This window comes from Podarcis filfolensis (assembly GCF_964270895.1).
Source record: "Podarcis filfolensis genome assembly, chromosome: Z".
Classification (NCBI taxonomy): Eukaryota; Metazoa; Chordata; class Lepidosauria; order Squamata; family Lacertidae; genus Podarcis; species Podarcis filfolensis.
In genome coordinates this window covers 47,233,268-47,245,732 of record NC_139617.1, presented here as the reverse complement: position 1 = coordinate 47,245,732, position 12,465 = coordinate 47,233,268, and the positions used below count along the sequence as shown (strand labels likewise).

General features: G+C 45.0%; 2 protein-coding genes across 3 annotated transcripts in view; one reads left to right on the top strand and one right to left on the bottom strand.

The window, feature by feature from the left end:
- PTGES2 (prostaglandin E synthase 2) overlaps window positions 1-8,537 on the bottom strand; it is a 24,292-nt gene extending 15,755 nt beyond the window's left edge. Inside the window, exon 1 of one of the 2 annotated variants that reach the window (XM_083597397.1) lies at window positions 8,517-8,537. Coding sequence is in view for 1 of the 2 variants with exons in the window: in XM_083597396.1 (XP_083453522.1) it covers window positions 2,670-2,933 (264 nt within the window). In the remaining variant the exon portion in view is untranslated. Of the gene's footprint in view, window positions 1-2,669; window positions 2,967-8,516 lie in introns of those variants that run through there. The other variant, XM_083597396.1, reaches the window with a different exon arrangement.
- BBLN (bublin coiled coil protein) lies at window positions 8,199-12,465 on the top strand. The gene is made up of 2 exons (XM_083597472.1): window positions 8,199-8,362; window positions 11,468-12,465. The coding sequence occupies exons 1-2, from the start codon at window positions 8,266-8,268 to the stop codon at window positions 11,659-11,661; spliced, it is 291 nt and encodes a 96-aa protein (XP_083453598.1). The 5' UTR covers window positions 8,199-8,265; the 3' UTR covers window positions 11,662-12,465.

Below are 12,465 nucleotides of genomic sequence, written 5' to 3'. Positions count from 1 at the left end.
CACAAGTGCATTCTCCAGCAACTGGCATTCAAAAGCAAAAGCCTGGTGACTGGGAGAGGCCGCCGGGACCAAGTAACACCGGTCCTGAGAGATCTGCATTAGCTCCCAGTACATTTCCGAGCACAATTCAAAGTGTTGCTGCTGACCTTTAAAGCCCTAAACGGCACCAATCCAGTATACCTGAAGGAGCGTCTCCACCCCCATCGTTCAGCCCGGATGCTGAGGTCCAGCGCCGATGGCCTTCTGGTGGTTCCCTCACTGTGAGAAGCGAAGTTACAGGAAACCAGGCAGAGGGCCTTCTTGGTAGTGGCGCCTGCCCTGTGGAACGCCCTCCCACCAGATGTCAAGGAAATAAGCAGCTATATTATCTTTAAAAGACATCTGAAGGCAGCCCAGTTTAGGGAAGTTTTTAATATTTAATGCTGTATTGTTTTTAACACTCAATTGGAAGCTGCCCAGAGCGGCTGGGGAAACTCAGCCAGATGGGTGGGGTACAAATAAATTATTATTATTATTATTATTATTATTATTATTATTATTAATAGTGCCTCCAACTGTGGAAGCAAGGCATAGCCATCATGCCTGGGAGCCATGGATAGCATCCTCCGTGAATTTGTCCAGTCCTGCTTTCAAGCCATCCAAGTTGGTGGCCATTACAGTCTTCTGTGGAAGAGACTTTCCTAGTTTAATTATGTACTGCATGATGGGACTTCTTTTTCTCCGCCGGTGGTCCTGAACATTCAGCTTCACTGGATATCCCACCCTGACTTCTAGTGTGATGAGAGACACAGAGGCAGACCAATAAACGAATGTGTTTGCATTAGGGGATGTCCTGAAGTAGAGGACCTTATGCATTAGCACCTATAAGGACAAGGTCCCCTGGCCAGAACCCCTCTGACGTGTTTTTATATCTCCTCGCAGACACAAATAAGAATGTGACCTGGCGTGTAGCACTCTTTGCAACTGCCGCTAGGAAAATTAGAGCAAATTATATAGCCAAGGTAGCCCCCAACTGTAAAGGAGATGAATTTATTTGACCCTATCTACATCGAGTTATATTCTACCTTTATCACCAAACTCCGAATATAATTGCACATTGTATTGATTAACATTATTTTTTAATATATTAGTGGCCATGTGATGATTTTAGCCTATAAATTTTATTGTTTAATGTCTTAACCTGTATATTAAGGTACTTTTATATCTCTGACTAGAGAAGGTAATGTCTTGATAATATAAATGTTTTAAGTTTTTTGTATTAATGCAGCGTATTTTCTTTTAATTGTTGAATGATTCTGTGTACGTCGCGGCAGCCTTTGGCTATGTGCAATAAAACTGACTGACTGACTGACTCTAGTCTACCACTTACCACACATCATAAAGGGAAATGCGGAATCAGCCAGATTGAGCACAGCTCTTCTTACACTCATCTGTTCCCTATCCCTATTCCAAATAAGTGGAATAAGCCCTGGTTCCTCATGCTCAAACTTTTCAAATCCGCATTTCCCCTCCAGGTGCAATGGAGAATCACTTTTATTTATCAACTACAACAGTTTGCACTGGCGGCTGTTTTAAACTGCTTACAAGGTAAGAGTGTTGCTGGATGGCAAGAGTTTTTGGGGTTTTTGTTTTTTTTTTTGAATTTTAAAAAATTGATTTTCATGAGAAAACAACACAGAAACAGGTAAAGAGTTTTAAACTAGCAGAGAAATATTTAAAAAAATAATTTACTTGTACATTTATTAGTATGTTATCAGTGATGCTGCTGTTGCTACCCGCCTGAGATCAGTCTGCAAGCCAAACTCACTTGCTGAAGACCACCAATAGGTTGAGTAAGCAATTTGCAACCTTTGCAGACCCAGGACTCTTATTTAGCCCAAACACCTTTCTCCACATATAACTGTATGGTGGTCCTTCTGCTCCTATGACCCACCTTAGGCTGGGCTGTGACCCAGGTTCAGTCCACAGCTTGGAATGTCTCCTGCTCTGAAACAGAGCCATTGCTGCCAGCCACTGTGGACCCAAGGGCCACAATTCCACATGGGCAACTTTCTGAGGGCCACAGGCCAGTTGCAGACAGTCTTAGGCAAAAGTGGGTGGACCAATGAATGTAAATTTCACCCATATTAAAGTAGAAGTTTCTACACACCCTCCCTTGCCTCTCTTTCTATCCTCCACCCAGAGAAGCAAGAGGCTTTAGGTACATATTATCAGCACTTTTTTCTAAAATATATATATATATATATATTTAGGGGTACTCTCATTTTGACTCAAGAAATTCACCATTTTATAGTTCAAATCGGGAGAAATAAATAGAGTAAATGGACAAAAATACAAAGATTCCCAAAATGTTTAGGGTATGCGTACCCCTGCGTACCCCCAGAAAAAAGCACTGCGTATATTATTATGAACTGCATTGCACTGCACTTTTTGGCACGTGCGGCCAAGCTGGTGCCAAACGCATTGCCAGCCAGAGCAGGCCGCTCCAAGCCAGCTCCCTTTGTTACCAGCTGGAAGGGAGCTTCACAAAACTGCGGAGTCGGGAAGGGGTACCCCCAGTGGCCATCTAGCCCAACCCGCTGCCATTCAGGAGCCGCGCAACGAAAGAGGCGCCGGCAGAAACCTTCCCTGGAGGAGAGCGCCCCGTTCAGCTTCCCTTCCCGCCTCACCTTGGACGCCTCTTGCCTCGCGAGAGGCTTCTGGCCTCGGAAGCGGCGATGGAGGGTTCGATAAGCGCCAAAGGCGCCCCCAAGGGCAAAGACGGCCCCCAGCAGAAGGGGTCTCCCTGCCCCGGGCCAACCTCGCCCATAGCTGCCTGCACCGGAGGAGGCGATGCAACGGCCCCGGCTCCCGGTCCCCACGGAGACCAGGAGACCCCTTCGCGCAATTTGGCAGAAGCCCTTCGCGCAGCTACCGCAGCAAGACGCTGCCATCTTCGCTCTCCGGAGGGGAAAAAGCGGCGCGGGAGGGTCCCGAAGTTTAGGAATATAACAAAAGGGGATTTAAAGGGACAGGGCCCCTACCAGATTTGCAAGGCTTTTGAAGCTCCGGCCTGAAATGCACGTGCGCAGCCCCACACTGGTTTATTTATTTTTTAAATCGCATTGCATCGCATGCGCCGCGCTGCGCAGTAATGTAACGAATTGGGTTTATCGCCCACCTATTTCTCAGCGTGGTTCTTCCCATTATTTGTTTGTTTATTTCTTTCCAATATTCATTCATATGCCACCTAACGACAAAAAGTCCTCTGCGTGGTTCACAAGTTAAAAACTAAAATGAAAAAAATACAGAAAGGGATCTGAAATATAATGCAGAAAAAGAAAATGACATTCTCCCCCCCCCCCCAAATTTTTATTGAATTTTCCAAATTAATAACAAACACAAACAAACATAAATCCTAACTGTAATAATTCCACTTTTGTTAACATTGTTAGGTGACTTCCTCGAATCCCCCTGGCTGAGTTTCAATGTATGTCATTGTAACAGTTTTCCAAAACTAATTTCTCATAAGATTTACTTAGTCAATTAACATCTTTCTTTCTTTTCATATTTAACTTTAAACATATTATTCTATAACATCACATATTTAAATCCTTAGCCAGTCTGGTACTTGCAAGTATTTCTATTTAAGTTATCTTAGAATATTTAGCTAAATAGTATTTAAATTTCATCCATTCTTCCTGGTGCTCCTCCTCCTTCTGGTCGTGGACTCTTCCAGTCAGGTCGTCTAGCTCCCAAAAGTCCATCATCCTCATCTGCCATTCCTCCACAGTTGGCACTTCTTGTTTTTTCCAATTCTTGGCCGATAAAATCCTAGCAGCAGTTGTGGCATACAAAAACAATCTAACATCTTTCTTGGGCAATTCCAAACCTGTTATTCCAAGAAGAAAGGCCTCTGGTTTCTTAATAAATGTATATTTCAACATTTTTTTCAATTCATTATAAATCTTCTCCCAGAAGTCTTTCACTCTGGGGCAGGTCCACCACATATGATAAAAGGTTCCTTCTTTTTCTTTACATTTCCAACATAGATTATCGCTATTGTGATATATCTTTGCTAATTTTACAGGAGTTAAATACCATCTATACATCATTTTCACAATATTTTCCTTTAACACCGTACATGGAGTGAACTTGACCCCCTTCCTCCACAACCTTTCCCAGTCTTCAAACATTATGTTATGTCCCACATCTCTTGCCCAATCTATCATCACAGATTTAACTTGTTCATCCTTTGTATGCGACTTCAACAATAGATTATACATTTTAGATAAATTAGAAAAAGAAAATGACATTCGGCAGCAACAAATATTTTTAAAAAGCGATAAAAAAGGGAGAAGAAAACACAACTGAAAATGTCTTCACGTGAAAATGTCTTCAATCCTGAGGCAAATCAGGCTGTCTGAATCATTTTAAGGGGGATTACTCTCACTAAGGGATGCGGGTGGCGCTGTAGGTTAAACCACAGAGCCTAGGGCTTGCCGATCAGAAGGTCAATGGTTCGAATCCCCATGACGGGGTGAGCTCCCGTTGCTCAGTCCCTGCTCCTGCCAACCTAGCAATTCGAAAGCACGTCAAAGTGCAAGTAGATAAATAGGTACCACTCCGGCGGGAAGGTAAACGGCGTTTCCGTGCGCTGCTCTGGTTCGCCAGAAGCGGCTTAGTCATGCTGGCCACATGACCTGGAAGCTGTACGCTGGCTCCCTCGGCCAATAAAGCGAGATGAGTGCCGCAACCCCAGAGTTGGCCACGACCTAACCTAATGATAAGGGGTCCCTTTACCTTTACCTATGCATGCTTTACTCGGAAATAAAACTAAGGTGGGTATGAGTGGGTTGGTTATGATTATGATACTGAGAATAACTCTTATCCCGTGCATTGCAAGAGCGTTTATGCAACCTGCTATAAAAATTCAAGCACAATCCAGCATGACAAAATAAACCTCCCTGTCTTCTTTGCAAAAGGAGGAACTTCAGAAACACACAAAAAAGGCCTCCAGTTTGGGGATCTGTATGCATTTTGTGGTGCAGCTTCCAATTATGAAGACAGTTTCTTGCCCTTCCGATCTTCACCTGGTGCCCACCCTCTCCATAACCATATAATTTAAGCAGATGGGGCGTGGCTTGTCAAAGTCACAGATTTTGACCTTTCCTCCCCTCCGTCATCAACCTCCTCGCCAGGAGCAGCCTACATGGTGACGTAGGACTACAACTCCCATCATGCACGCTGGCTGAGGCTGATGGGAGTTAGAGTCCAACATCAGGAGGGCACCAAATTGATTCTGCAATGCTTGCAGGGACCGCCTATTCGCTTGCATCTGTCAATTCAGGTGCAATTAAGGTGATCAGATTTTTTCAGTTCAAGGCGCAGGAAATGAGGCTGGCAGCTCCCCCTAGAAATTGCTTCCTACTAGTCCTAATAATCTCCTTTAACACTGCAGTGTGATGAGTGTACTGCAGTACAGTGCAACACAGTGAATGTTCGCTTATTGGAGTCTATCTATGAATTGCTTCTCATAAAATATATTGAAGAGACTTCACAGTAAAAATGAATGTAAAATGATCCCAAATGTAAAAACAGAACAAAAAAACCAACCACCCAAAATAACCCCAAATGTAGAAAAAATGATCTGCATATATGCCAGTGTGGTATTATTATCATAATTAACATCAATATTTTTAATATATTTATTTATACCCCACATTTTGGTTAGAGTGCCAGACTAGGATTTGAGAGACTAGGGTTCAAATTCCACACCCACCCTCCTTGGCTATGAGGCTCACTGGGTGTGTTGCTACCTCTCAGCCTAACCTACCCTCACAGTGTTGTGGGAATTAAATAAAGAGGGGGAGAACCATGGACACCACCCCAAGCTCCTTGGAGGAAGAGGTGGGATATAGCTGGAATAAGCAAAACAAACAAAGACAACCTAAAGTTGCCAGCAGATGATTGAACTCTACCTCACAATAGTGACACCTTGAAAGCACATTTAATCTGCTTTAACTTTTCACTAAGTGAAATTTTACTTCTCAGGAGTTGCTACCACTGCATGTTGTGCAATCATAATTAAAACCAATGTTTTAATCAATATACAATATATTGCATAAAAATACAATGCAGTGGTACCTCAGTTTTTGAGCATCTTGGAAGCCGAACGTTTCGGTTTCTGAATGCCAAAAACCCGGGAGTAATTGCTTCCATTTTCAAACACGCCTCAAAAGTCAAACGGCTTCCGCTGCGGTTTTTTCCTTTTTTTCCTGCATTAACTCTGCCGACCGCCCTTTGCGCCTCGTTTGCTGAACGTTTCAGAAGTCGAACGGTCTTCCGGAACGGATTATGCTTGACAAACGAGGTTCCACTGTGTATGAACTAACTTGAACGCTGCATCATTGAAAACCCTTCTTTGTGTGACCCCTATGAGAGGTCCCGAGGGTGGCAACACTAGAACGAGCCTTTTCTGTGTTGGCTCCTCATTCAGAGGGTGGCCGCATCTGGCTGTGCTCTGATGTCCATCCATCCCACCTTCGTTGCCAGTGTTAAGCTGTGGGTGAACATATCAGATGACACAGCGATTCTTCAAACAGCTCTTGTTTATTCACAGGCCAGAACAAAACTGAGCTGAAGGGTTCAGCCGGCCTGCTTATATAGAGCTCCACTACAACGCAACAGTAACCATTTTCTGTAACTATCCAATCACTGAACGTCACTTTCAATTCCTTATCTGCATATGTGGACCTGAGTGAAAACTATCTACAGTATCCCCCTGCTGGCCCAGGGTGAGAACTTCAGTACATAACACTTTCCAGGGAGGGTCGCCTGGCACATTCTCTACATATATTTAGGCGCTAAGCCTTCTCCCAGACCTTTGGCTAATTAAGCAATCCATGGTCTTTAAAACTGGAGAAGAAGTGTGTTATTTTTTTCATTGTTTGCAGCAGCGTAGCTAGCCCTCAGGTGCCCAGGGTGGTTGGTGTGTGTGCCCTGCACCCAGGGGAAGAGTGAACTGCCCATTGCGTGGGGTAAGCTGGGGCAGGGCGCTGCATGGAGACTTACTGCCACCTCCCCCGCAGCTGCAGAGTGGGAGGCTGCAGGTGGACACAAGCATTTTGACCACCACATCAGTCCCAGGAGAGATGCGTGACTTGGGCACACTGCAGGCCCCGTGATAAGTGCCGCCCCCCACAGTATGGCGCCCAGTGCCCCCTGCCCCGCCTGGCTACACCTCTGTGATCCTCAGATGAAGGACAGTATGAAAAATTAACAAATACAAACAACAACAGCAAATAAAAATTCATGCAGTTAAAAACAACCAATTTCTAACAGACGCAAATGAATAAACGAAATTAAAATTCTATAATGAATTCCATAAATGAAACCAATTTCTAACAGACACAAAAATTTAAAATGGCAAGAGGACAAAAGAAACACGGCAATTTCTATGTGGTTTGGTATGATTTTATCAATTACACAAATGATGGAGCACGTGGCAGAGCAGTACCTGCAGTGCATAATGCAGTCTGTCATATCCAGATTATTTTACCTCCTCTCCCCCTTCGTCATTCTCTTCTCCTCCATTCTTTATTATTTTTTAGTTTTAATTCAGGTATGCACAACTAGTAGTGAAGAGACGGAAAGTGAAACATGTAAATCCAAAATACCAACAGTTTTTAAACTATTGCTTTTCTGTATTCTCCAGTTTAACATCCTACCTCATAACATATCACATTGCAAATTAACTGCTCGGGTTTTCTTCAATGGCTGTCAATACAGTATTTAGTTTTCAATTTCTGCTAACTTATCTTTGGATTGCTGTTCCTCCCTTCAGTTGCTGTGAGCATTTGCAAACAAATTTGTATTTCTGAGCAGCATTTGTATTTTTGAAAATGAAAACCAATAAAAATTAAATTGTTGGTGGGGGACGCACGGACGTGAAACCAGTTTCAAATCCAGTATAGATTTGAAAGTGGATAAAGCTTGTCACTTAAAATACGTACTATCCCACACACACTATTTACTTTTACACTTGGGGTGTTTACTTCCTTTTTGACAGCTCGGTTCTCCTTCTCCCCCGCTCCGTCAAGGCTGAAAAGCCCTAGCTAGAGGGCTCAATGGAAGCTGACAGCGTGGGAAAAAGGGGGCGTGGCTCGCCCTTTTGCAACAGCGTCTCCGCGTTCCATCCGGGAAGTAAGGGGCGGGGCTTAACCCCTTACACACCCACCCGCTTTGCAAACCTGGGAGGCGATTTCCGCGCTCGCCTGGGCAGCAATGTCAGGCCCCAATGGAGAGCCGCACCTGAGCCTGGGGAGGGGCGAGGAAGAGGAGCGGGAGGACGGCGAGGACCACAATGGCTTCGGGGAGGCAGGTAACACGGATAAGCCTTCCAAAAGCAGCAGCGCCCCCCTCCCGCCATGTCCCCTTTTCAACACAGCCCTCCATCCTTTAAATCGCTGGCTGGGTTTGATAGCGCAGTTTCTAAGCCTTCAGTCATATCGGTGCGGGATCCTACATGCACTTACCTGAGATCAAACCCTCCGGCCCTCGCAAACGTCAGTTCTACCTGTGTGCAGCATCAGGCTGGTTTTCACGCGCTCCTCTCTTACTCAGGCGAGCAAGAGTCGTCAGAGTTCAAGGGCACGTTCCAGCCAAGGAAAAAACGCTCAAGGAGCGGGTGAAGCGGGGTTCTCGAGGGGTGCGGTTCGGGGAGGGTCCTGATAGTCAGGTAGAGAGACTCATTTGGCCCCTGGTACAGAGCACGTATAGGATTGCAGCATTAGGAGTACAGCAGGTTTGTGCTTCGCTGAGTAACCTGTGCCGCTTTACCATACAAGTACAGGCTCCCCATAGTCTAGCTTTCTTCAATATTAAATAACAATAATCCCTTCCTGTAGAAAACTACTATGTCCAGGCTCCCAGTACATTTCCCAGCACAATTCAAAGTGTTGGTGCTGACCTTTAAAGCCCTAAACGGCCTTGGCCCAGAAGACCTGAAGGAGCATCTCTGCCCGCATCATTCTGCCCGGACACTGAGGTCCAGCGCCGAGGGCCTTCTGGCGATTCCCTCACTGTAAGAAGCCAAGTTACAGGGAACCAGGCAGAGGGCCTTTTCAGTAGTGGCACCAGCCCTGTGGAACGCCCTCCCACCAGATGTCAAAGAGAACAACTACCAGACTTTTAGAAGACATCTGAAGGCAGCCCTGTTTAAGGGAAGCTTTTAATGTTTAATAGACTATTGTATTTTAATATTCCGTTGAAAGCAGCCCAGAGTGGCTGGGGAAACCCAGCCAGAAGGGTGGGGTATAAATAATAAATTATTATTATTATTATTATTATTATTATTATTATTATTACAAATATGGAACCATTCTTACTGATTTCTAGGCTTCGTTATTCGTTTTAGTTATTCACAGAGTGCCTTCCATCAGCTTCGGCTGGTGACCCAGCTGCTCCCCTATCTGAAAAAGGATAGCCTAACTTCTGCTGTCTGTGCTCTGGTAACTTCTAGGTCAGCACTATACCTGGGGCTGCCTCTGTGGGGCCACCTCTGGAGACAGTTCAGAAACTTCAGAAATCTGGTGCAGAATTCAACAGCTACATTGCTCAAGGGGCAAGGCGGCTGGACATATTACACTGATCCTGGCCCAAGTGAACTAGCTGTCAGTTGGTTCCCAGGCCCAATTCAAAGTGCTGGTTTTGACCTATGAAGCCTTAAATAGCTCAGGACCACAATCCCTCCAGGACTGCCTCTCCTCGTATAAACAGTCTGGGACCCTGAGATCATCCTCTGAGGCCCTTCTTTGTGTGCTTCCTCCACAAGAGGTCCAGAGGGTGGCAACCTGAGAATTTTCTGCAGTGGCTTCCAATTTGTGGGCTGCTCTTTCCAGGAAGGCTCACCTGGAGCCTTCATTGCATGCCTTTAGGCACCAGGTGAAAACATACCTCTTCTACCAGGCCTATGGCCAAACAATCTATGGCCTAGGGGTGGTGGTATTGTTTTTGTTTGCTACCAGTATACCTGAAGGAGCGTCTCCACCCCCATCGTTCAGCCCGGACACTGAGATCCAGCTCTGAGGGCCTTCTGGCGGTTCCCTCATTGCGAGAAACAAAGCTACAGGGAACCAGGCAGAGGGCCTTCTCGGTAGTGGCACCCGCCCTGTGGAACGCCCTGCCACCAGATGTCAAAGCGATAAACAACTACGTGACATTCAGAAGACATCTTAAGGCAGCCCTGTTCAGGGAAGTTTTTAACGTGTGATATTTTACTGTATTTTTGGTTTTTATGGAAGCCGCCCAGAGTGGCTGGGGAGGCCCAGCCAGATGGGCGGGGTATAAATAATAAATTATTATTATTATTGTTATTACTAGGCTATGTATTTCTGTGTTTTTGTATTGTAAACTGTCCTGTGATCCTCATATGAAGTTTAAAGAATAAATAATAATAGTCTGGTCAAACTGTTTCTGGGCAGTGGATCTTCAGACTGACAGGGTTGGGGACTCCTATTGTTGAAGGGTTTACTTCATGCAACTCTACCAAATCCCTTCAGATGGAAAGATATAACGTCAGGGGAAAGTCTTAGCTTGACTGTTCTCACTCTTAGCGCAGCAAATGTGTGCATGCTTGGAGGACAAGTCTAACTCTGGTTACAATCCTGTACCCATTTACCATTGGCTGTGGCTCTTAGAGCTGAAGTCCCCAGAGACAGTTTGATTGATTTAAATTATTTAAATCAATTTTTTTCTTTAAAGTCTCTGCCTGGTAACACGGCAGATTTAAACACTTTAGAATAATTTTCCATACAAGTACAGCTGCAGTTTGCTGCAAGTACGGTGGTTTAAAACTGTTTTCCCCCCATGTGTACATTTTTGTTGATTTGATCTATTCAGTTAAATCCCACGGTTGAGTCTTTCTGTGTCTGCCTGCCGGACAACCTGTTTCAAGTGGATTCTGTGGCCTCCAAAGTATTGGACTCCCATTGGGATGATGATGATGATGATAATAATTTTTATTTATACCCCGCCCTCCCCGGCCAGAGCCGGGCTCAGGGTGGCTAATACCAATAAAATTTCAGTAAAAACATAATAAAGAAAAGGGGGGGGAACCATTTAAAATACAGGTTAAAATGCAGCCTCATTTTAAAAGTCAAAACCATAAGGGGAGGGAAACATAAGGGTCAGACTGAGTCCAAACCAAAGGCCAGGCGGAACAGCTCTGTCTTGCAGGCCCTGCGGAAAGATGTCAAGTCCCGCAGAAATGATGTTGTAGTCCAGCAGAATTAAGAGGGAAATTGCTTCCCTGCCCCTGAATTAGCGACTCTCTGGTTGATATGGACCTTGAACCCAGGTCTTATTCTGTTTGTAGGTGCCACTGGCTACTGACTTAATTTTGCACTGTCAATTCATGGTAGAACAAAAGGTCCGATTTTTGTACTCAGGTCATCTTACTCCCTCTCACTCTGCTTTCCCCAACCAGAATATGCAGCTATAAATTCTATGCTGGACCAGATCAACTCTTGTTTGGATCACCTGGAGGAGAAGAACGACCACCTGCACGCCCGCTTGAAGGAGCTGTTGGAATGCAACCGTCAGACACGCCTGGAGTTGCAGCAGCTGAGCGAAGGCGAGGATGGGGAGAACGACACGCAGAGACCTGAGCCAGACACCTAATGTCCACCAACCTTATGTGGGATAAAAGGAGGTGTAGGCACACGGTTGCTGCTTCCAGTGGGACCTCCCCTTCACCATGGGGTTAGTTTGAGTAGAAAAGGTGCTTTTGGTTGTGTGTTTGTTTTAAATATCTCCTACCTGCTCTCCTCTCCTCCGGAGTTGTGGTTATGGCTGCTTATGTTGTTAAGCTCTCAAGGAAACGGGGTCTGCTTGTTTGTGAAGGGTAGAGGGCCAGAACTGGATAGGTCTAAGCTGAATCACACGTCAGGATTTATGTTGAGCCGTGTCCTTTCTGGATGAATTTACTATGTCAAGAATTGGAAGGCTCTTGAGGAAAATCTGATTCCCAAGGTTACTAGCCCTTAGTTCTGTCTGGCTAGATGTAGTTCCATGATGAGATACAGGAAACAAGTCTCCTTAGTTTTGACAGAAATTGTTAGTTATTAGCAGGGCCGTCTTAAGCATATCCGGCGCTGTGGTGCAAAGATCCCTCCAGCGGCCCTACCCCCCCCCCCCCCGTTTCCCAGAGTTGTTGACCTTTTTTAAGGGAGGGGACACCCCAGACTTGTTGACCTTTTTTTTAGGGAGCTGACACCACGCTTACACATTATCTCTAACAAGCCCTTAGAACAAAATAAAAAAGGCAGAAGAAAATCTAGTGAAGTCCTCAATTCCAAAGCAAGACTCATTCAAGACTCAGCAGTTCTTCTAATTCATCCTCATGATTCAAATCAACACATATCAAAAAGTTAAAGCGATCACCAGTTTGTTGTTCTTTAAATAAATTGATAAAAACACAGAGAA